We start from the raw sequence: 25,562 nt of genomic DNA, 5'->3' as shown, positions 1-25,562 counted from the left end.
CCATTTAGGTGCTATAGTTAAAGCGGGTCGTCCAGAGGGGGGAGCAAGTGGGGCAATTTGCCCCGGGGCCCCATGAGCCGCTCCAGGTTTTTGGCGGCACTTGAGCCACGGGCCCTTCACTCACTCCGGGTCTTCGGCGGCAGGTCCTCCAGTGCAGCAAAAGACTTGGAGCAAGTAAAGGGTCCGCCGCTGAAGTGCTGCCGAAGCCTTGGAGTGCCGCCCAACGAGGACAAGCGCTGCAAGCGGCAGAAAGATATTTAAAAAAAAAAAAGCCATGATCGGCAGCACTTAGGCTGCTCTGCCGCTGCTGCTTCATTCTTCGGCAGCAATTCGGCAGCAGGTCCTTTCCTCCGAGAGGGACCCACCACTGAACTGCTGCCGAAGACCCGGCCCTGCCCCAGGCCTCCTGAACCTTCTGGGCAGCCCTGTAGTTAAAACAACAACAAAGTAGATATACTTGGCCTCTAGAATGCAGGCTGTTCTGAGTTGCCTTGTAGAATGCAGGCTGTCCTGAGTCCCCAGGAGTTTCATCTGACAGTGACCTAGAGACACACTCACTTTCAGGAGATGAAGGAAATGGCTGTAAGCGTTAAACACCTGCTTTTTTTTTGAGCATGCTAACGCAGCACGAATGGCTGCCCTCACTGCTTCTAGTCCAATCAGAAAAAGGAACAAGCACCAACAATCTAAAGGCAGCCTGTTCCCATGAGATTTGTTCCCTCTTAGACCAAATATTCCTCTGAGCTAATTCTTAAGGGTGCATTGCTAGCACACTGCTATGTTGCGTACCCACATTCGATGTCCCAGGCCCTTTTCAGAGATCACACCTGTAATGTGTCCTTTTTTGCTGAATAAGAGAGATTCAAATGGGTTGGGCAAGCACCTGATATTTTGGGTTTGGAACCAAGTCTCCAAATGTCTGCCGTTTTGTCTGTCCCTATTTTTTAGATGTGGTTTAAATCAGGAAAAATAAGTTATTTTTACAATTTATTCCAGTTTGAACAGTTCTGTTTATTATGATTTATATAAAACATAAGAATGGCCAGACTGGGTCAGACCAAAGGTCTATCTAGCCTAGTATCCTGTCTGGCAAAAGTTGCCAATGCCAGGTGCCCCAGAGAGAATGAACCACCAGGTAATCATCAAGTGATCCATCCTCTGTCGCTCAATCCCAGTTTCTGGCATCTCCTCATTTCTTCACCTCTGTGTTCACCTCTTTTAATCCCTTCATTATGTAGGTTCTCTCAGTAGCTTCACCTCTTATCCTGGGAGTACCCCTCGACTCACGTCAAACTCTCTTTGGCTCATTTTAAAATGCTTCAGCACTGTGGGTGAAGCCCTGACCTCACCGAAGTCTATGGCAAAATTCCTATTGACTTCAGTGGAGCCAGGACGTCAAGCTGTGTTAATCTGAATATTTCAACTTCAGCGTGAACTAAGATTCCCCCAGGTTTGTGTTCTCTACCTGTGAGAGTAAAAAAGGCACAGAGCAGGTGGCAGAGCGGGGAAATGTAATGGATGCATAAGATAAAAGACAGAACAGATAGAAAATACAGAGTGGAGAGACCAGGAAAGAAAAATATCTAGTGTGGGGAAATTAAAAAGAAAAAACAAACCAATGACTGTTTTTCAGAAGTATTGAGCACCCATGTCAGAGGCAGCCAAATAGGAGTTTGAGAGTGCTCATCACCTTTGAGCATCAGACCTGCACCATATGCAGGAGCCCTCTCTGACAAGTCTATTTTTGGAGAGATCGTCAACTCCTTAGATAGGGGGAAAGGCTGCCCTTTGAAAAACGTCATTTTCTAGCTAATCAAAACAGCCTTGCAAACCCAAATGGTTTTAAAATGTCAGGAATTCCTACCTCCCAATCAAAAAATTAGTTTTCTGAACTCAAAATTGAGATTTAAAAGTTTGGCAAGTATGTCAAGTATGAACCTGGGACCTCCACAGCTAAAAGCATGAGCCTCTGTAGCTTGAGACCAAGGACTGCTAAACCCTGGAGCTACAGGCAGTCACAGATTCATCACCTCTGTACATCAGGCACACAGGCTGGGGAAGCGTAACGCAGCCTCAACAAGCAGTGGGTTATACAAGATTTCATGAAGCACCCCATCCTCCTTGGTACCAAATGCTCCTTTACACTAGTTCCTAAGGGTCAGATTCAGGTCAATGGTGCATTACCAGCGTGCAGCGCTATAGTTTGATTTCAAAGATCAGACTGCCATTTGTCTTTGCTTTGCTAACTGAAAGGTTTTGCTCAATTCTCCTGCACTAATGGGGTGAATGCCTTTGAAAATGGAGCAAGAGTCTGCTGTTCAGTGTGACAGTTGCTTGCTGTTGATCACATCTTTCTCATTTCAGATGTGCATGTAGAACCCCATAAAAAACAGCTGCACGTGACATTGGCCTACCACTTCCAAACCAGCCACTTGCCCACACTGGAGAAATTAGCACAGAACATCGACGTCAAGCTAGGATGCGACTGGGTCGCTGCAATCTTCTCTCGAGATATAAGATTTGCTAACCACGAGGTAATTTTTGGAGTTCATCATAGTTTAAAAAAAAGCCATCAAATATAATTGCAGTTGGCTGCTGTTGATTTCTATCTCAGCATTGTTGCAAAGCTCCAAACTGAGATCAGGCCCTGCTTGGCTACAAAGGCACATCCTAGGCCCTGACCCAAGGTGTTTACAGAGATTCAGCCTTTTTCCCCAAGGCATCTCTGGCAGAGCCAGAATCCAAATATACTCTCAGAATTTAAGGCCAAAAGGGAGCACCAAATTGTCCAGTCTGACCTATTGTACATCACAGGCCACCAGCACCACCCGGTACCTGCACACTAATTCCCACAGCTGAAATTAGACCAAAGTATCACAACCCACAGAAAACTAGGTTACTGTGTGCCACAGGGAGAGACCAAAGTATGTGCTCAGTACTCATAGCGATTGCAGTAGGAGTAGCAAATGCTCAGCAACTCTGAACTTCAGGTACTTTTATTAGGTGTTCAGCTTTAGGCATCCCAAGCATGGAAGTTTTGGCTTTGGGATATTAAGGGATTGCGACTAGTTTCCATCTTTCTCTGAAGATGCTGGCCACTGCCAGAAACAGGATACTAGAATCAATGGAGCAACAGTCGGCTCTGGGCATGATAAGTCACATTTCCTTACAGAGAACAAGGTACATAAAAAGGACAGAGTTGCTCATTAGATGTTTGCTCTGCGATGAAAGTTACTAGTGCAGAAGTCAGACAACAAGCCTTTTGTTCAAGTGGGGGATGGCTGTGGGAATTTACAAGGAAAGTTACTGATCAACATTTGACTCCATTTCAGTTAGCAAAAAAGGTTACTTGCCATTCTATCTCATGACCTACAATACATTCTAGCTCCCAGCTAGCAGAAGGGAACAGCACAATCTCATTCAAAGTAATGTTTTTCCCCCATAAGAACATTTTTTGTTCAGTTTTACAGGGCTTTTTGCCCTTTTGTAAACATGTAACAAAACAAAACAAAAAAAATATTTAAATCTCATCCATGCTCTCTTGGACATTACAGGTTATATTTGTACACTCACACCCCAATACATGCACCTGTGTGCACATCTAATACACAAACAAGCATGAACACACAAAATGGGATATCTATTTTCATCACATCACAGTGCAACAGACAGAAGTAGAATTCTAATTCCTCACTACTTCTCTGCCTACTTTGAAACCTGAGCCCATTCATCTTAAGAAATAATTGTAAAATGAGATCGTCTAGGCAGTACACTCATCGCCTTTAAATTTTGTTTTCTTAATGTCCTCATAAAGAGCAGAATATCATGAGTTCAAATGTATTAGCCCAGCGACAAAGGGTCATTGCCCCACTTCCAAAGCCATTGAAGAATGGGGAAGAAAAATGCTTTTTTAACCAGAAAGTAAACACATAGAAGAAGATCCTTGGAAACCTTGTGTGTGTAAATACCAAGTCCCCAGTTCAACTGTAGACCAAAGCACGTCTTTAACTTCAATAGGCCAAAGTCAACAAGATGCTTCAAGTTAAGCACGTGCTTAAATTTTTTACTGAATTGTAGAACAAGGAGGGAAGAGATTATTTAGGATGGCACAAGGAGCACCATGACTAAGAGCAAGGGGATGAAAGGGGCAAATGGAAACTGAATACTGAAAACTTCACAACAATGAGGATTGAATACTTTCCGATGGGATGTGGCAGACAGCAGATTCTAAAGATGTTTTTTGTAGATTTATAAGGCCAGAAGGGACCATTGTAATCATCTGACTTCCTGTTAAAAACTAGACTGGATAAGGCATTAGGACTAGGTAATACAATGCAGAAAGCTGAGACTGGAGCAGTTGGAATGTGGGACTGGGTGATCTCACAAGGCTCTTCCCTCTTTAATGCCTATTGTTTATTTCTATATTCTCCTTTGCGCTCTCTTTTACTGGTGTAAGAAGGGTTAATAATCTAGTTGGGAGAAGGTAGTAGGCAGCAGGGGAGAGGCATATGCGAGTTCATTCCTTCAGCCTTCTCGCATGCCCCAGGATTCTCTAATGCCCTTCTCACATGCTTTCTCTTTCTCTTCCATCTCCCCAGACACTGCAAGTGATCTATCCCTACATCCCACAGAATGACGATGAGCTTGAGCTGGTTCCAGGGGATTTCATTTTTATGTCCCTGGTGGAGCAAACCAGCACCAGCGAGGGGTGGATTTATGGCACTTCCCTAGCGACTGGCTGTTCTGGGCTGTTGCCTGAGAATTACATCACGAAGGCAGACGAGTGTGGGACCTGGGTGTTTCATGGGTAAGCAATGCTCAGGTCGGTTTCTGGCTGCAGGAAGCGACAGTGGAATTCAGCTAGTGCAAATAGTAGAGTAGACAAGGTCTCCTTTGTCACTGATGTTGGAAGGAACATACAGCCACAGAAACGCTCACCTGAACAAAAGGAAAGGCAGGCTCTATTCCTCTTCATGGGACCAGCAACTCAACATAACTACTCAGGGTGTTCCAGCAATGTTATTCAAAGGGTCACCACCAACTATTACAGGCCAGAGGTAGATGGCAGCCGTAAAGGCACATCCTTGCAATAACAGGGGTGGGGAATTATCAAGTGTGCTGTCCCATAAAGAAGTTCTCAGTGGCAAGATCAGGAGCATGAGCCATAGTGTTCCTTGCCGCTCCCTTTGTAATGGAATGATACAGAGCGCGCGCGTTCCATCTGTCTGGGGAGGTTAGTGCCATTGTGTGTGATGCCTGAGTATAAGGAGCAAGGGTTGGGTTAGATTTCCCAAGCTATTTAGGCAGATAGCTGCCTACTGGGATTAACTCCCATTGAAACCAATGCCTGTCTGCATCTTTAGGCGCCTAAATACGTTGGAAAATCTGGCCCTTTGTGACGAGCCCTTGCATGGTGACACAAGATGAGGGAGGGGAGAGAAGGAAAACATCTTCCTGCCACTATCCCCCTAACAGGGCATTGCACCTGCAGAATCCAAGCCACAATCTGGCCTCCAAGTTTTAAATTTTTGATGAGGGAAGTTGCAACATTTTTGGGAGGAAGTTGCAAACCAAGTGTAGGCATGTCTTATTTAAAACTTCAATGGACACACAAGTCTTCTGGGGAAAGGCAGGTAGGGTGGGAGAGTTAACAAGCCAGTGCTGGCCAGGGTGTTAGCACAAGAGAGCCAGAAGCACGGAACTGACTAGGAACAAAAAAGAAACTGACCAAAGAAATCTCCAAGTTGATTGAAATGCAAGAATCAAAACAACAGAAAGGTTCCTGATGCTTTTTGTTTGTTTTTTCACCCTTTCACTTTTAGTCACATACAGTGCCGTTAGAAACAGGTGTACGCCCAATGGCTGGTTTCATTTTGCAGCTTTGAACCGACATATCAATGCAAATGACTACTACACCTTGCATACAGGACCTGAATTCCCCCAAACCCAAAGGCCACATTCTCTCAGGTGGGCACCAACATACAACTGCAAAACAGACGTGCTCATATTTTGCAGGTGTCTGTCATGTTGCTCTAATCCATACTTTACCAAGTTCTCCCCGGGAGACAAGGGCTGCTGACACATGGTTTCCACATTTCAGTAAGATGGGGCAAACCTTTCCAAATCTCTGTGCAGGTATTTACATGGTATCTGCCCATCCCTCTACTATCACCATACCTCCCAAGTAGTTATGAAGTCATCTTCACAACACCCCCGTGAGTGGAGGAAACATCTCTGGTAACCAAGCCACAGAGCAGTGAGGTGATTTGACCAAGGTTAATCAGAAAGTCGGTGTCTGAGGTGAGAATGTCCCACACAGTCTAGTGCCCTAACAAGACCATCCTTTCTCCACTAATGACTGCAATGGGTTTGTCGTCTGCGTTTGCACACTGACACTATTCTACAGCAAGCTGGCCTATTTTATTCTGAAATCTACATTTTTCCTCAAGGTTCCTGGAGGAGTTTTGAGCCTGGGCACCATACATTAAAAAAATAATATTATTATATTACAGTAACTAAAAGGGAAGCAAACATTTGGCAATTCCAGCAGTTCTTTGTCTCCAGGAAAGAGAAGAAAGGAAATGCCCCTTTCCCTGATTACCATTAAAGAATATAAATAACGAATCAAAGCAGGCAATATGGAGCATTTATCAAAAACATTCTTACTTACTCAGAAACAGACCGATTTTACATAACAGATTCCCACAGTGCATATTAGGTAATAAAGTGCCATTTAGAAGAAAGCAAACTTAGGACAAGTTAAGCTCAACTCCCAAACTGCAGCCTAATGCAATGTACAGCAGACTGGATTTTCATAATAATTGAAAAGGCTCTAAGCATTTAGACTATCTTTTCAGGCACACAGGCCCTGGGTTTCAGCATTGCCAATGAAAGTGAACATAGATAGAAATACTCATGGCAATACTACGGATCCGCCCTTGGGAAAAAATGGCAACCCAGTTCACTGAGTTATGATCCATGCATCAGGCATTCAGAGGCGCTCAGGTTCCCAGGGGTTTGAAACAGGTGGCATGTCGATGGAACTGGGGCTCACGCCGAGAATACTGGGCAGTCCTGGAGTTCGATAAAAGTGATAATGGCAGTGAATATTTTCCTGCTGATCACCATAAACATACTTTGTGGTCATATAGCCTGTACTATCCCAAATGGATGCCGAAGCGCCTTCAACAAATTCCTTGTACACACCATCAGTGAAAAGTAGCCATTGCTAGGGTGTTGGCCAACATCCTGATAGATAGCCAGCTGCACCACACAGCAACCAGGAGAGGACACATTTTAACCTAGGACATTGAAGCAAGCCCCATGTCCTACAAAATAGGATCTTTAGTGTCCAGGCATAACCTGACTTTTGAAGGTCTCCTCTGAAAGACTCTTCCCTCTTTTCCTCCCCTCCCTTACTCTGCCAATATAGTCAATGACAAAAGCTGGAAGAGATTGATTCAGCTCTGCAGGACTTCCATTTTATTAATTATTATTAATTAATATATTTATATCACGGTAGTGCATCAGAGCCCTCGTCACAGACCAGGACCCCATTGTGCTAGGTGCTGGTCTGTGCTAGAGAACAAAAAGGAGGTCCCCTGCCCCAAAGAGCTCACAATCTTCTATAGAGTCCACTGCAGAGTTCCGTAGAACACTAGGCCACCCCTTTTGCCTAAGGACAGAAGGCCTGGCTAGTTGCCTAACAAAGTGCAGTAGGAAGTGCTTAGAGCAGGCCAGCTGGGCTGTGTAATGGGAGGCTCCGTGGATGGAAGCTTCTCCATGCCCAAAGGCTGCAGAACGACAGTGGGATCACTTCTCAGCTGCCAGGGCAGCAATTCCTGAGGACCTCTCTGCCCCATGGTTGGGGACCTCTACCCCCCCCACAGCCCTGTAAATTTGTGGCACGTCCACAGGCACGGGGTATCGAAGGTCAGGGGAGGCTAAGCCTCCTCTAACCCAGGCTGTGGCTCCACCCACTTTCTTCCCTGGAGCCCCGCCCTCGCTCCCCCTCTCTCCTGAAGCCGATGGGGGCTGAGCTCCAGCTGGTGGCCTGGAACTCAGGGCAGGGCCAATGCTCTCACATGAGTTTTACACCAAGGTCACACCAGCGACTTTGGGAGTGACGGCCAATTTTACACTAGCATAAAGGAGATGGTGAAGTAGTAGGAATGCTCACCCAGGATTCAAAAAAACCAGACTCAATGCCTTGTTCCGCTGACATCCCGTGTGACCCTGGCCAAACCACTCAGTCTTTATGTGTCTCAGTTCCCTTATCTGTACAATGAAGATAATAGCACTTCCCCACCTCACAGAAGGCGAAAGCATTCAAGTTTAGGTGGTGGCGGTGCTCAGATACAACAACAGGAGCCATATAAGAACCGAAGAAATAACGGAATCGGGCTCCTTTGGTTTTGCTTTAACATGTTTTGCTGGTGTGCCCCTCAAAGTAAGGAATGTAGAAGAAAGCTTGGAGTTTGCAATAAATGTAACCTAATGGCTGTTCTGTTACCAACACCACAGCATGTCTCAATCACACAGAGGAGGAAAACACAGGAAATAAGGACCACATCCCTCATGTGCTGTGAATTGGTCTAGCTCAACAAACCTCAGTGAAGCTACCCTGATTTACACAGCTCAGGGTCTGGCCATAAGTACTGCCATAACAAAGTGCTTCCCATCCTGACATATTTAAAGACTTAGGTCCTTTCCTTCTAACAGTGCTATTGTGCTGTAACAACTTGGAACCAATCTAAGCCACACCCCAAAAGAATAACTAGTCCCAAGTCCGTTCTGGAGGAGAGCTGTCTGCAGGCTATTCCCTAAGCACCCATTCGTCTCTGTGAATTACTGCACTGCCAACTCAGAGGCAGAAACTCCCTGCCCGCAGCAGCGTCTGGAGACTGGAAGGGAAGTGGGAAACCCAGCAGAGCTAGTTATAGGCAGCTTCCCCACAGGAGCCACAAAACCAGACACTCAGCACTGTGGGTCTCTCTCATATGTGAACTTAAAGGGACAGGACTGTAGAAACCCGCCCATTGTTGTTCTCTGGACTCAGACCAGCTCAAGGGAAGGCTGCTGAAGCTGGAGGCTTTGGTAGGTGCTTGAGCTGCTTAGCAGGAGAGGTTTATCTTGATTGCAAATGCAGAAGTACTCTCCTCCCCCAGCCTCACACCAGTGGCTCTTGCAAATTGCTGCATTAGATAATACACTGCTCTCGCTTATAGGGCCAAAACCACTCCTGACCTCCTACAACAAGCCAGATTTGGCACAAGGTCCAGAAGGATAGAGAAGAAATCCTCAATTCCCAAGCCACACTCAGTCACCACTTGGGCTTCGGTAGCCCCTTGTACTCCTGCAGTCCCATTCTATAGCTTGCAGCGGCTGGTGGATAAACTGGCTGTTGCTCCCATCTCCTCTAAACTCCAGTGAGTGGGGACATTGAAGGAACACTCCCTTTCCCCTCCCACCTCCTCCAAAAGCCTGTAGGGGATTTACTTTCAGCAAAACTGGTAGACACCCCTTTGGCCAGCCTTTCCTCAGATCCTGCACTGTCCTTCCATGGCTATATAGGAAAGGGCACACTGCCTCCAGGGAAGACTCAACGCTGCTGGCAGCAACATTGTGGGGAAGGCAAGGAAAATAATTGCCTCACCCAGAACACAATGGATATTTTTATCTAGGGTCTTCCAAATAATGAGCTATATGTGGAAGATGACTAATGTGAATGGGCTCGAGTGGTTTCTATTTTCGAGTCACCAGCAGAGCAAGGGAGACATTGGCAAAGTCAGATTTATGGCACTTCTCCAGCCACAAGATATTGGAGGTTGCAGAGAGGTTCACTTCTGCCTCATCATAATTCTGCCCCTTTCCTAGCATCCATGAATGGATGCAACTGTGTTGCATGAACTTTAAGGAGGGATAGGTGGAGACACAGCATCTAAGAAGTGATGGAGCAATTGCTCAGAGATAAAGGAAAAACAGGAGACTAGAAAAGTCACTTTCCATCCGCCTGGGTCAGCATCTTCCCACACTATCAAATGAATAAGGCAGTGGGATATAAATGCTGCTGCTGGCAATTGTCAAGGGTTGAGAAAGGACCAGGAATATGCCAGTTGCACACTGCTGCCCATTCCCATGGGGTCTTGGCTGTGCCTTTTGTCAGCACGGCCACTGTGGTGTTCAGCACAAAGGGCAAGAAGCTATGGCTTGACAGTCACTTTGAAGGGGATCAGAGTAGGCTCCAGTATGGAGATTTCCCATATCCTACAGTTTGGGGGATATTCATGTCAGTTTCAGGGCAACTGCACTTGTATTACCCCTCCGTGGTCCACTCAACACATGCCACCGAGGCTTCACCTCTCTTGGGCAGAGACCTGCATCTCTCTCCCTCCTGACTAGGATGTTAAGGCTGCACAGTTCCTTACCTATATTGTGATATTCCCAGCAAGCCAGACTGCTTAAACAGGCCAGTGTCTGTGCTTTGCTTTCCCTCTCAAAGTTATGAACAGCATAATTGCCAGCAATTATAAGTCACAATACAATTCTTTCTAGGCAAGCAGATTAATTTTTAAGATGAAACCATCACAAAGAAAACTTTTAAAAAACCAATATAAGAATCTACACACATGCTAAAAAGCTTTCCAGGGGTCACCCCCTCCCCAGGCTTGGGCTCTGGTAGGTGTCAGTCTTTCAAAACTCACAACTAGATTTTTCCCCTGTTTACTAGTTGATAATGATCTCAGATTCTGAGAACCTCGACTGGGCAGTTCAGCCATTTCTTTATGTGATGTGGGCCTTTGATCTCCAACCTCCAGAAACAGCTTATTAGCGGACAATGACTCAGCTCCTCAGGGCATAGCTTCAAAAGGCTGCATTTTTGCACAATTGGAGATAAGGAATTTTGTTAACCTTTCCCTAGGTATTTCTGAGGAAATCCAATTCATACTTATTGTCCTCAAGGTCCATTCTTGTCTGGCACATTTTCAATATAGTCCTTTGAACTCTCCCAAGACTCACATCACATCCCCCTCTCCTGTCCAGAGAGGTTACATACAATCCCAGCCCACCATAATACAGAAACTTTCCATTTAATACAATTGACCCTGAAGATACTTAAACTTAATTCATAAGGTCTCTCACGGATATTGCAAGATTATTGCCCTATCTGTCACAGTTCAGAGCCAAGCTTTTGGTTCAGATTATCATCATTAAGATAGGGGCCAGCTGCAAAATTGGATCTGGCTTTCAACCCCATGCATGGGGTGTGACCTTCCTGAGCTTATCTGTATGCCGCTGCCATGCATATCTGTAAGTCTCTAAAAAAAAAAAAAAAAAAAGCCCTTCTGCCATGCTGCTTAGAAATTGAATATTATTCTTCCATCTTCCCTAATCTCTGTCTAATTATCTCTCCACTCTTCAACTGTGAGCTCCCGAGAGCAGGGACAATTCCTTGTGCATCTGGAAAGTACCCACCACTGTAAATTATAGTAATAATCATAATAATCCCGGCTTTCCTCCTGGCAAGTTCCAGAGTGTTCTGAGCTGGGATTTCTACTTCAAGTATCAGAGAAGTAGTCGTGTTAGTCTGTATCCGCAAAAAGAATAAGAGTACTTGTCTCTAAGGTGCCACAAGTACTCCTATTCTTACTTCAAGTATGAAGAATGTGTGAAGGAGAAGGCAGTCTCATGACAGTCTCAAGACTCCACCCCAGAACAGCTCCCTGGCTTCTGTTGCTCAGGGTGTGCAGAGTGGCCTTTTGGTGGGCTATGAGGATGCTGTGATTCTGGACAGAGAACGATTCTATTGTCTATAGATTCTTTCACCATGCTCACCATCTTAATATCTCGGCACCTTCCAGTCCCACATTGCAGCCCACACTCCTCTTGCTAAGGGGTTTCTCGGGGGCACCCAAGTGTAGTGTCCTGCCTGTAACCTTATACATTGCCCCATTGGTCCGTCCAAATACTTATTTTTCTCATAAGGTAAGGGGGCATTAGCACCAAGGACATGAAACTTTTTATTGCTTGCTGGCCATATGATATGATATGATCCGCTGGCAGATCGCCTACTGGCAAACACAGGCAGCCTATTTTCTTTCATTGGTAGAGACTAGCAAGAAACCCCTCGGAGCAAGTCAAGAGAGTCTTCTCCTGACATATTTAAAGCAATTAATCCAAGTGCAAAGAGAAGGTGACTATTTCCGTGTCAAAGCAAATGACGGTACACATTAGTCCACGAGTTATTCTTAACGACTAAGAAAATGCACATTGCAGCAAGATCCACTGCAATCAATAGAGGGTTGGTTGAATTTTTTAATTGCCTGTTTTAATTTACTCCTGAGGATGTTGGCCTAAGTCTTTGAACATCTTGCTGCGATAGCTTTATTCTGAGCTTGCCCCATTTGATTAGCATATTTAATGAAAAAGAAAAAGGAAGTGATCTAGTGTCTAAGTTTGCACAATATCTTGTAAGTAGGGAGACAGATTCTCTTAAGGAGAGGGCAGAATTCATCTCTTTTCTTTCATGCCAGTTGTAAAACTGGTGTGAACTCTATTGATTTAAATGCAGTCACTCACAATTTACGCTGGTATAATTCAGATGAGAATCATGTCTAAGATCTTGGCTGCTGTTATTGTTTACATGTTATTCTTTCACTTGCAAATATCAAAATTGGATATTCCAGTGATATTCATTGTATCCATCTGTAATGGCCCCTTAAAAGTAGCCTGATGCACTGGCAAGTTAGTGTCTATATAATATGATTTCAGGATTGTCACTCTGCCTGCGTGCCACACTGAAGCCTAGAACATTGAATCAGTGTGAAGCAATGGAAACAGTTACAAACATCGCTGGGAGATCTTTCTGCTTAGAATATCACCAGGTTTAATCATGACCAGGAGTCGTGATCTGTTACCATCCAAAGTTTAAGTTCTCAGCCATTTTGACTTTACGAATTATATCCCTGCAGTGAACAGCTACAGTAAGACACATATCTATGCCATGTCATGGCCTAGATCATTGCGATATCAGAGGTAACTCAACCAATTACCACTCTTAATCTACAGCTAATTTGCATGCAACAATTTCATTGGTTGTATAAGGAAGAGTGCACACATGGTAGATTACTTTGCCCAACTGCCACACCCATGTGACCACATGGGTTAACATGATACACTGCAGTAGCACCTAAGGGTCATGACCAGGTTGGGCCCCATTGTGCTAGGGATTCTACAATCATATCGTAAATGACAGCTCATGCCCCAAAGTTTGGGGCTTGGGATCCATTTGCAAAGACCTGTTGCGACCTGGTAAACAGCTTTAGTACAAAAAAATCGGAGTTACTAAATATTTCTTACCCACGATATATGTTACCCACATTAAAGCCACAACCATTAAATAAGTACAGCATGCCGATCATGTGGTGGTGGCTACAGCTCCTGTCCTGTGAGGTGGCTGGATATAGCTCCCCACTCTGGACATTGTGGTGTCTAGGGTCGCAGTGCCACTCGCTCAAGTTTGGCCTGGCCAGCCCCCTTTTATGACAGAGGGTCGGCTGGGTCAAACCTGAGTGGAGCCGCAATCCCATGCACCAGGTCTCAACGCCCAGAGCAGGGAGCTGAGCCCAGCTAGACCCACGGGACCAGAGCCACAGGAGCTGCTGCTGTTAGGGGAGTGTGACAAGGGCTCTGCAATAGCTCCCCCACAGGGCCTCCAGCCACCCTTTTGACAGAAACCAATTTCCTCACTGGGCCTCCCACGCAGACCTTGGGAACATTCTGTTGACCCAGTTTGGGGCGGCAACCTATGGGTTAAAAAACCCTGTCTCTAATGAACTGTAGATTTCTTTGGGGCTGTCCTTACTCTGCAAATGTACAGCACCGAGCACATACTGGAATACAAATAATAATAAAACCACTTATTGCCCTGTCTCAGGCTCTGGGAACATCCTGGCACAACTCTGAAGACAATCAGTCATAGGAATATTTTCTAAGCAAGCGTCTCTTTATTTGTGGCAGATCTTACTCGATTCTGAGTACCAGTTCTTCCCCATCCCCTCTAACCTTCAGTGACGGAGTTCTGGAAAGAAGACAGCAAGAAGATCAAGGACCTGGGGACACAGGGCCACTCACGATCATCTGCCAGACAATGCACGTAAGGATTCACAACACTGTGAATAACACAGCTAAATACAACCAAATTGTTGTAATATTAACTAGTAATACAATCAGTATAAATACTAATTAGTAATTAGTTACATTAATTAGTGATTTTTAATTAGGGCACCTAGAGCCTTGGGTAGACCTCTTTATATTATTTAAATTAACATTCATAATAGGGAATGTCCCCATCATATCAGCTTTACATCCCTTGCAACTGAGCAATTTCTGGTTCAATGCATATTAAGGACTAAGGCAGTGGTTCTCTCAACCTTTTTCATTCTGTGACCCCATTTAACAGCAGCAAATAGTTTCAGGACTTTCCACTTTCCATGTAGCCCAGGGGTGGACAAACTTTTTGGCCCAATGGCCACATCTGGGTGGGTAAATTGTATGCAGGGCCATGAATGTAGGACTGGGGCAGGGGGTTGGGGTGCGGGAGGGAGTGGGGGGGTGTAGGAGGGGGTGCGGTGTGCAGAAAGGGTCTCAGGGCAAGGGGTTGGGGTGCAGGAAGAGTATAGGTTCAGGAGGGGGCACAGAGCAGGAGGTTGGGGTGCAGAGTGCTGCAGGAGCCTCAGGGCTGGGGATTGGGGTTCAGAAGGGGTGCAGCAGGGGGCTCAAGGCAGGGGGCTAGCAAGCTCAGGGCAGGGGTTGGGGTGCAGGAGAGGTTTGGGCTCTGACCCGGTACCGCTTACTTCAAGTGGCTCCAAGGTGGCAACAGTGTGCAGCGGGGCTAAGGCAGGCTCCTTGCCTGCCCTGGCCCTGCACCACTCTCAGAAGTGGTCAGCATGTCCCGCAGCAGCTCCTGGAGGTGGGGTGGGGCAGGTGGCTCCGCCGCATGCTGCCCTCGCCTGCAGGTGCCACCTCCAAAGCTTCCATTGGCCGCGGTACCCCATTCCCGGCCAATGCGAGCTGTAGGCGGTGGTGCCTGCAGGCGAGGGCAGCGCATGGAGTCCTCTGCAAGGACATGGTGCTGACCATTTCCGAGGGCAGTGCAGGGCCAGGGCAGGCAGAGGCCTGCCTTAGCCCCGCTGTGCCATGGGGCTAACAATCCCGCAGGCCGGACTGAAAGCCCTGACAGGCCAGATCTGGGTGCCCTCCCCTGATCTAGCCACACACCAGGAATGCTGGTCATGTCCCTCAGACTTCTTTGTCATCCCGAGTTTGGGAAATCAAATTAAAGTAGTGTGGTCCTGGAGGTGAGTTGTATAGAAAATATGGCAAGGCAGGAGTCGCAGCCTATTTCAAAATGTAGGTGGGCTTGCCCACAAGGACTCAGTGACCTAAGGACTGGCAACAGACTAGGAAGTCATTTGCTACTAAGCTGTCTGTTGGAATCCAGCCTAGCGCTAGAAAGCCGTTAGCACACGGGTATGTCTACACTGCATTTAAAAATGGAGGCTGGCCTGTGCCAGCTGATGCTGGGCTCAGGCTGAGAGGCTGTTTAACTGTGGTGTAGACATTCAGGCCTGGGCTGGAGCCCGGGCTCTAAGACCCTCTGAGATGGGAGGGTCCCAGAGTTCAGGCTGGAGCCCAATCCTGACTGTCTACACCACAATTAAACAACCCCTCACCTGAGCCCAAGAGAGCTGGCCCAGATCAGCTGCCAGTGTCTAACAGCAGTGTAGACGTATCCTTAGTGCTCAGCAGAAGGGTCCCCACAGACAGTGTGCAGCATGGTGCCGCACTATAAATATATGCCTCAGCTTGCTGGCTTCCAAGACAAGCCCTTAGAATCAGATGACTGTTTGGTGGCATATATTGAATGAGTTGCTTTCGGCCCTGCTCCCAGTGGACAGCTTTCCATGGCACAAAGCTGCCACCAGTGTTGACAGAAATGCAAAGAACTGAATGCAGGGGAGAGGGAGGCAGAAACTGAACTGTGGAAGTGGTCAGGAAGGAGACACGTGGGGTAATGTGGGGGGAATCTTGCACTACCACTGCCTGTGCTATACGTGTTCTGTGGATGAAATGTGTCTCTCTCTCCAAAGATGTCAATGCAGCAGCATGTTTATTTTAAAATATTCAGAAGCATCCTTCAGTCCTCCCAGTAGCTAAAGGGTCACCCTGTCAAGACCAGGGGGGCCTAAACGTTAGATTGACCAGCTTTGCAATTGGTTTGTAGTATCCGCACACAACATTGTGCCATCCTCCCATTCTGCCTGTCTGCTCTCTTTTTACCGGAGTAAAGAAACTTAAGAAGCTTTCACTGTGCTAGTGAAACTTGCTCCCCATACTTGGCACTGGAATCTAGTCTCACTTGGGGTACATCAGGCACTGTTAAAGTAAACCCAGGTGAACAGGTTCTGCATGGTTTTAATGGCAAATCTCCAGCAGCTGATTTCACACCAACAGCTCATTCTCTACATCTGATTCAACTGTGCTGTGCTGGGGAGCTCAGGTTACACTTCTCTGCTGGCTTTAAAGGGACATTACAGATCCCAAGCTCTGAAGATAACATCTGTCCCCAGAATACCTATGGAACAAGGATACACAGGGCCTTCTTTCACGTACACCACATTTACACTAATATAGCTCACCTTAACTGATCACTCTCGTTAAAGTGTGTATGGTAACACCCATTGTTTCATGTTCTCTGTGTGTGTGTATATATACACACACAGAACGTATATATATCTTCCTACTGTATTTTCCACTACATGCATCTGATGAAGTGGGCTATAGCCCACGAAAGCTTATGCGGAAATAAATGTGTTAGTCTCTAAGGGTGCCACAAGTACACCTGTTCTTTTTGCGGATACAAAGACTAACATGGCTGCTACTCTGAAAACTGATATAAATGATTTACTTCAGTGAAGTGACCAGTGCCCCTTGTTCATACTAGGATTAATTCAAGAGTCAGGTCCTTACTCTTAAATAAATTGGAACTAAGAAAAAGGCACTTGGAGTTTCACCATGGCCAAACTTCCTGTTACTTTGCTTTCAGCCTCTGAGAGTAACCAGCCAGCCAGGGCTTCAAAAACGATGTCTTTTTGTCTGCCGGCATGGGGAGAGAATGGATGTTGTGTTTGGAAAGTACTGGTTGTCCCAGTGTTTTGATGCCAAAGGTGAGTCAGTTGCTGCAGGATTGATTAATCCCTAGCTTTTGGGGTAGAGTGGGGGTAACCGCACAAGAAAAATTTAAGTGGATTGTCTCCTGGGCAAACTCCGCTGGAATGTAACTCATAGTGGAAGGCTGACTGAGATACTATTTTAACAGCACTCTGAAGTGGTTAAGGACAGTGTGAAATACTAACAGATCTGTTTCTTTTCTGCAGTCTTGAATTAGGCCTTTGATTAAGTAGGGTTGTATCATAGTGGGGTTAGGCACACAGTGGAGCTAGACCATCCACATCCATATTAATCTGTGGCTGCAACCACTGCAAACTACCAAGTTGGGGTAGGGATGTGGTGGATGAATACCGTGCTTGACCACATTGGTCTGCCCTGCAGGTGGGATGGGAAATCATCTGAATAAAAGACCTCATTGAAACCATAAAACCTCTCCATAATCATTCTCATTTGTAAGCTAAAGCTTACAGGGATTTGCCCTGATTCTAGCCATTGGCAATCCAGCCATGGGGGCCCAATGCAAACTCTTAAGGCATGTCTACACTTACCTCTGGAGCGATCAATCTAGCAGGGGTCAATTTATCGCATCTAGTGAATGCGCGATAAATCGACCGCCGAGCGCTTTCCCGTCAACTCTGGTACTCCACTGGAGCAAGAAGCATAGGTGAGTCAACAGGGGAGCGTCAGCAGTCGATCTACCACAGTGAAGACACCGCGGTAAGTAGCTCTAAGTACGTTGACTTCAGTTATGCTATTTTCGTAGCTGAAGTTGTGTAACTTAGACTGATTTAGCTCCACTCAGCCACAACCAGGCCTAAGTGCAGACAGACAAAGCCACTCTTTGCACTGGTAGCTCTTAATCCTAACTGAAACCAGGGTAAATGGCACAAGAGCAAATCACGGCTTAGAACGTGCCTTGCCTATGCTAGGATTTGCAGCAATGCTATTAGATGGTGAGTGATGGCTAAAATTGAGACAACTCCCCAATATAGACAAAGCCTTAGTATTCCTGATAGTAATAAGTTATCCACAGTAATTCCAGGCATAGTTAGTACTTGAGGTGGTTGGAATTTTTTCAATTTTTTTTTTTTCCCCATTAGAACATGTCGATTTGTTGAAACCAATCCTGTTTGCGGGAAAGGGTCAGATCTACCTTTTGAAAAAAGTTTGGAAAAAAACTTGAAAATGTCAAAACCTCCCGTTCCTGACATTTTTTAAACAAAAAAAAATCCCCATTTTTTGGTTTCAAATTACTTTTCATGTAGAAAATTTAACAAAATATAGTTAAAAATATTAAAATTTTAAAAAGTCCAAAATAAAATCAAACATTTTGGCCCAAACTGAAATTGTTCTCAGATTGCCATGGAAATCCTGAAAACGTTGATGAAATAGTTCTCCTGATTCGAAACAGGAAAAATTTTGAATTCTGAAAAGTGCTCCCACAATGTGAAAATCCTTTCCTGCTCAGTTCTGGGTAACATCTGTTGTGTGCAAGCTGTTGTGAATGAAGAACAGGGATGGCTCCAGGCACCAGCGCACCAAGCGCGTGCCTGGGGTGGCCTGCCGGTCGCCGTGAGTCAGGCTGCCTTTGACGGCATGCCTGCAGGAGATCTGCCAGTCCCGTGGTTTCAGCGGCACTTCAGCAGCAGGCACGCTGAAGGCACGGGACCAGCAGACCTCCCGCAGACATGCTGCCGATTCCATGTTACCAGCAGACCTCCCGCAGGCATGCTGCCAAAAGCTGCCTGACTGCCATGCTTGGGGCAGCAAAATACATAGAGCCGCCCCTGATGAAGGGTTGTAATGGGCATGATACTGAATGTTTTTCTCAGTTATCTACTAATTCCAGTATTTGCTTCTAAACTTTCCCCTAACAGGAAGGTATATGCGAACAAACCTGAATATGCCTCACAGCTTACCTCAAAGAAGTGGTGGTTTCAGGGATTATGAAAAAGATGCACCAATCACCGTGTTTGGTTGCACACAAGCAAGACTTGTTGGTAAGCTCTCGTTGGCTGAGACAATAGTTTGCGCAACAAGCACTTATATCTCCTCCCACACATGCCAGAAAAGAAAGAGCAAGTGCAATATGGAAAAATTTAATCAGGTGCCAGACGCTAAAAGAATTTAGACACGTCGAGAGCCTTCAGAAAGTTTCTTCAATTTAATTGGAAAAGAACTTCCTTTAAAGTCAGCCTGGCCCCATTCAGCTGCCACTGCGGCAGGAAGAACAATGCACAAAATCAAAGCAATTAGGCGTGCAGCTGTGTTGCACATAAAAGTGCCCTGTAAATTTGCCACATTGTGGAAGATTGTTGATAATGATGGTAGTAGAAGCATAACAGTTAACATGACAGTTGCTGTATGCAAAATATGATCCTGACTTAATTTTGACAAGCTTAATTTTTTATCTGTAGTTTGCATTACAAACATGGTTTTATCTCCCCAGTGGGGTTTCATGTCTACACTATCAAGTATAGTTCAAGTCAAATCAGGCATCTCCCTCATTCTGTTCTTGGCCTGTTTCATAAGGGGAATATATAGCCTTCTACCACTCTACTTCATAGAGTGAGAGTAAGTTATTTGCTGAGTTCAGAAACAACCCCTGAAAACATTACAGATTTTGGTTCGTCCAACTTCAGACACCTTTAAGGATCTGATTTTCAGAGCATTTTCTGAACATCAGGCCTCTTTAAAGTGTCTCATGTTGGGAACCCAAGATTACTGCACACTTTGAAATATGTAAGCCTTTTAAATAAAACTGGATCAGGATATAATAGCAGCATGGTCAGACTGCAGGGGCAGTTCTCAAGGAAAGTCAGTAAAACCTGCGCTCATAATACACACAACAGATGGGCTAATTCGGAAGCAATGAGAACACTTCACTGGCATCATTCGCTGGGGTCAGAGTGCATGAAATGTATACATGACCAATACTACCCTACATAAAAGAGCTCGTTAGCACTGTTACAGCATGCCTGCCATCTACAGGCGAAAGCTCTGTTTTGCAGAAATGCTAGCATGACCTTGAAGAATCCCAGAGCTATCATTTCAAACAGTCCTCTGACCTGGTTAGTAAAACAGCAGCTCTGAATCAAGTGGCGAAAGATTTTCACATGTGCATCGCCTTCAGCTGTGCACTCCACTTTCCTAACAGGCTCAAAAACCAGTTAAACATATGTACAGTTATAATTAAACATTTAACAAGATTAATAACCCTTGTATTCTCCCTCCCTTTGTCTGCCCTATTTAAATTATAAGCTTTTTATAGGGCAGGGACCGCCTCTTACTATGAGAATGAACATATACAGCACCTTGCACAATGGATTCCCAATCTCATTTGGGTCCCTGAGGTACTACCGTAATATAAATAATCATAGTGTTGGGCCTGATTCTCATCTTACTTCCACTGGTTTTACACCAGGTTAACTAAAGTAGACCATGGAGTCATGGTAATTTACACCAGATGAGGCTCTCAACTATTGAGTTAAGTGGAGTTATTCCTGATTTAGTTGAGTATAAATGAAATGAGACTCAAGCCTGTTATATTTTTCCCATGCACAAAGAGCAAATCTATGTTTTCAGTGTAAGATGGCAATCTAAAATAGAGAAATCTACAAGAACAAATAAGAATCAAGTCTCCAGGAGAGAGTACAGTATTGGTGTGTCTGTCCTGAAACAGGCTACAGCCGTTCTGAGCACAAAATGGCTGCCGTCTTTCTGTACACCGACTGAGTTCTTAGAAACTGAAAAAGACAGTGCACAGAAAAAGATACCACAGTTTCCCAGTTGTCTGTGCCACAAAGCATAGTATACTACTGAAATAACATCTGATGGATAAATAGGTCTACAAAAAAATAACCAATCCAATTGGAGAACTTCATTAGCTTCCTGCTATGTTACAACTACATTGAAGCATGCATGCTGCAATTACTGTGATGTCTGCTATAATGTTTCTATCAGTGATGCTAAACTTTTGCTTGCAGGTGAAGCCTTGCTGGAAAGTAACACTGTTATTGAACATGTCTACTGTTCCCCATCGCTGCGCTGCGTACAGACAGCACACAATATTCTCAAAGGTAAGCAGCAGACAAGGGAGAGAGTCTGTTTTTTTCCTGTTTTCCGGGGCAGCCAGCAATGAAAAACCCATTTGTTTAATGGAAGGCCTCAAAAATAGCAATCCTCTTCCATGCACTATCCAGGTTAAGTTACAAGGAACACGGATTGTCATGCTTTGGAGTATGAAGCCACTGCCAGCTGAGGCAGGAAATGGGTCTTCTTTCCTCTCCTCCATTGTACAGCATTGTGCAATAGTCAGGCACAATATGAGGCTTCTACTGAAGTCAGGATACCAGCTAGATGGATCAATGACCTGTTTTCATATGGCAGTTCCTGTGTCCAAGCACCCTGATCAGGGGCGGCTCTAGGCATTTTGCTGCCCCACACACGGCAGGCAGGCTGCCTTTGAGAAGCCGCAGGACCAGCGGACCCTCCACAGGCACACCTGCAGGAGGTCCGCCGAAGCCATGGGACCAGCAGACCCTCCGCAGGCAAGCCGCCGAAGGCAGCCTGCCTGCCGCCCCCACGGTGCCGGCAGAGCACCCGCTGCGGCTTGCCGCCCCAAGCATGCGTTTGGCGTGCTGGGGCCTGGAGCCGGCCCTGGCCCTGATTAACATTACATTTTCAGTCTAACAGAGTCCAATGCCCTACAGCAGTGGTTCTCAACCAGAGGTACATATATCCCGGGGTATACAGAGACCTTCCCGGGGGTACATCAGCTCATCTAGATATTTGCCTAGTTTTACAACAGGCTACATAAAAACACTAGCAAAGTCAGTACTTGGTTTTACAGTTCTATATACTGAACGCTGAAATGTAAGTACAATATTTATATTCAAATTGATTTATTTTATGATGATATGGTAGAAATGAGAAAGTCAGCAAATTTTCAGTAACACTGCAATGTGACGCTTTTGTATTTTAGCTCTGATTTTGTAAGCAAATAGTTTTTAAGTGAGGTGAAATTTGGGCGTATGCAAGATAAATCAGACGCCTGAAAGGGGTACAGCAGTCGAGAAAGGCTGAGAGCCACTGCCCTAGATCATGTGTGAACTACTGAGTACCTAGCAGTGTATAGAGTATTACAGGGTATATTCCTGAGGGACAGGGGTCATGGGCAACATTCATGGGTATATGCTTTTTAACGAAGCAAAGCCCTGAGCAAATAATTGCCTTCCCTTGATTATACTCCTAGTAGGCATAGATTGTGCATGAGTGCTGTGGGTAAGCCTGAGAATGGGGGCATATTGCTTAGAGTGTGAACTCCTCAGGGCAGGATCTGTCTCTTTGTTATATGTTTGAACCGGTGCCTACCACGCCGGGGCCCTGGTTTCTAGGTGCTACATAATATTAACACTGCCTTTGTAGTTTATATGTGAGCCGGGGGTGGAGGGGCTATTACCCATTTCCAGGTGCCCAAACGTATGATTTTTAAATCTTTTGTATGGTGTGCTATATGTATAAGTTTAGTGTTCAGTACGTCCTTTTTAACTTCACCATCCCAATGCAAACACTCTGTGATGCAAGGAAATGTGAGCTCCCACTGTTGGTTCTGAAGCTATTAACTAATGCTAATATCTTTCACCGGTAAACATGCTGATGCCATCAAGAAAGATGCTGCTGCACAGACTGGGCTGGGAAGCAAAGGCTAACATGTTAGCTCCCTTGGCCAATGGTAGTGTAAGGTGTGCATAGAGCTTCCATCATCTTCTCTTCAGAATCATCAGCATGCTTATCAGCTCTGCACCCTTCGACCATTTGGAATGTACAATCTGAGGAGGGCTCCATACAAAATGCAGAGTTATGTCTAGATGAGGGGCACTTCTTTACTTCTGTTCACTTACGTGACACATGCACATACCTGCCATTCACATATATGGTAAACTAGCTACATGCACAAGCAAATACTGGAACTGTGCACATCTGGCCCTGACTCTCAACCCGTAGAAGAACTTGTTGATTTCTAATCAAAATACCACCAATAAAAAAAGAAAAAACCCCAATCCTAAATCCTCTTGTCCCCAGTCCCATCCCTTGCTTCCAGGGATTCCCCCACACACACACTTTTTTTTTTCTCTTTCAGGTTTGCAAGAAGAAAATAACCTAAAGATTCGAGTAGAGCCGGGCTTATTTGAGTGGACAAAATGGGTCTCTGGTACCACATTACCTGCCTGGATACCCCCAGTGGATTTAGCTGCAGCCAATCTGTGTGTTGATACAACCTACAGGTAGCAGAACTTAGCATATCACTCTCATAGAGTTTCCTTAGCAATAAAAAATTTAAATTTAATGCATATGAGAGAAAGGAACAAAACACCAGGGACCCAAACCTAAGCTCTGGCTGAGCTGTTGGCTACCCTTTGTACTGTCCCTGGGGCTGCTGGGAGCTTATTGAGTTCCCAGCCTAAATTAGAGCAGCCTCAGGTCTGCTCTAATTTGCATTAGCTAGTAATGGTGCCCTAGAAGCCACGGCTCACCAGAGAATTGCTGCACTCTAGGTATGTTCTTGATAAACTGTGTCCCCTGAGCTAAGGTTCCCCCATTCCCATGGAATCGTCATATGCCCCATTAGTGCAGCTGAGCTGTGCAAAGTGGGGCATTTCATGGGCCTTGCTTTTTTTTTTTTTAACCATGTTTCAAAGCTTTGGGATTTGGCCTCTGGATCTGAACTCTGCAGTCCAGGCTTATCTCTGCTTCAGAAGGTAATAAAAGAGCTAGCTGAGCTGAGTCAGTTCTCTGTGGTGGACATTTATAGCCTGGGCTAACTCGTGACCTCAGTCACACCCAGCTACCCTACTGATGCAAATCTTGGATATGGATTTGGGTTTCTGATTGCATGGTTGAGGCCCTTAATTATACACTGGCAACATGCTGAGGAACACGTTAGCATCCACCAGTAATTTCAAGGTATCCTTGTCCTCTTTCCACTCCTAGTGCCGTCATCATCTTCCCGACTCAGATAGCCCAGCCCTATCCAGCCAGCTAGCACCAATCACTCACTCTTTCGTCCAAGCCATCTCTCCACGGGACTCTAGTCTCAAGACTCCTGCCTTTCTCCACCTCTATGATGTTTCCATTTTAGGGCCAGGATCCTCCAGGAGCTAAACCAGTTTACACTAGCGGAAGGTCTGGCCCTTAATGTTCAATTTTCCTCTGGTGTTTGTCCTTCCTTCCTGGACTACTATTTCATTGTGGCTGGGAAGGCAGCCTAAGTCCACAAGAACTGTAAGTTAATGGTTAATCAATAAGAGAAGCTCCTGCAGTGGCCCCCCTCTTTTTTATTCATTCCCACATTTGACATTGCCAGGTACAAATTGCCCATATAAGTCTTCAGTTTCCCTTCCGAAAAGCTCATGTTCCCTAAAGTGAGCATTAAATGTCACTGGAACAAATGCAGAACACACGTTTCTTTTTAAACTTTCAATATTATTGCAAATGAAACTCTTATTGGAGAAGGCTCTTTTCTCTCATAACCGTCTCCTGTAAGTAGCAGGAGACAAGGCTTTAAAGCCAACTCCAGTTTCCTTTTTTTAACTGTAAGTGTACACAATATCGCTGAGTGGTTAATACTGCTTAATAGTAAGCACTGATCGTTGCACCTTCCATCAGAGGATCTCAGACATTGACTGCTGAACCCTCGCAAATGCTCCTCTGAATGAAGTATTCTCCAAGAGAGGTGGAATGAGGGATTTTGTCTCCCTACCCAGTGAAAAATTTCAGCAGGTTTTTTAAAAATAATTGTCTTCAGAATTTTTGAGGTTTTCAGCTAAAAGCCTGAAAACAAACATCATTTCTACTTTTCAGCAACCAAAAGCTGAACATTTTCAGTTTCAAATTTTTCAGTTGCCAGACTGAAAATATTTTAGTATTGGAGTTTTCAGCAAAAACTCAGCAATTACAGATGAAACGAGAAATGTTTTCATTAAAATTTTCATTTAATTGAAAAACCATTTCCCCCTCAAACAAACATTTTGATGGAAAGTTTCTGATCATTTCTAATCAGAGGAAACTGACACACCCTTTTTAAAAATTGGCACAACATGGGTTTTTCTTTCAGTCTTCTGGAACTTCCCCAGTGCTCCAAGACTTATTGAAAAATCAACAATTGACTGTCCAGTGAGCTCCTCAGCCAGCTCTTTTAAAACCCCTTTGGTGCCAGCAGCTTCTGCTGTTAAATACTATTGCATTTAGCATCAGGTTCTCAGCAATTGCTAACCACAGCTTCATCTCACACCAAGGGAGTTGCTGCTTGAAATGTAAGGATGCTGACT

The 25,562-nt window shown here is 45.2% G+C and overlaps 1 protein-coding gene across 1 annotated transcript in view; it reads left to right on the top strand.

Annotated features, from left to right (window-relative positions):
* The window catches only part of UBASH3B (ubiquitin associated and SH3 domain containing B), a 104,157-nt gene that overhangs the window by 67,798 nt on the left and 10,797 nt on the right, over window positions 1–25,562 (top strand). The window contains exons 5-11 of the mRNA XM_032802398.2: window positions 2,365–2,534; window positions 4,599–4,807; window positions 14,020–14,155; window positions 17,108–17,228; window positions 19,110–19,232; window positions 21,219–21,311; window positions 23,375–23,519. Coding sequence (XP_032658289.1) covers window positions 2,365–2,534; window positions 4,599–4,807; window positions 14,020–14,155; window positions 17,108–17,228; window positions 19,110–19,232; window positions 21,219–21,311; window positions 23,375–23,519 — 997 coding nt within the window. The remainder of the gene's footprint in view (window positions 1–2,364; window positions 2,535–4,598; window positions 4,808–14,019; window positions 14,156–17,107; window positions 17,229–19,109; window positions 19,233–21,218; window positions 21,312–23,374; window positions 23,520–25,562) is intronic.

This window comes from Chelonoidis abingdonii, chromosome 18 (genome assembly GCF_003597395.2).
Source record: "Chelonoidis abingdonii isolate Lonesome George chromosome 18, CheloAbing_2.0, whole genome shotgun sequence".
NCBI classification, from domain to species: domain Eukaryota; kingdom Metazoa; phylum Chordata; order Testudines; family Testudinidae; genus Chelonoidis; species Chelonoidis abingdonii.
This window is presented reverse-complemented; position numbering and strand designations above follow the sequence as displayed.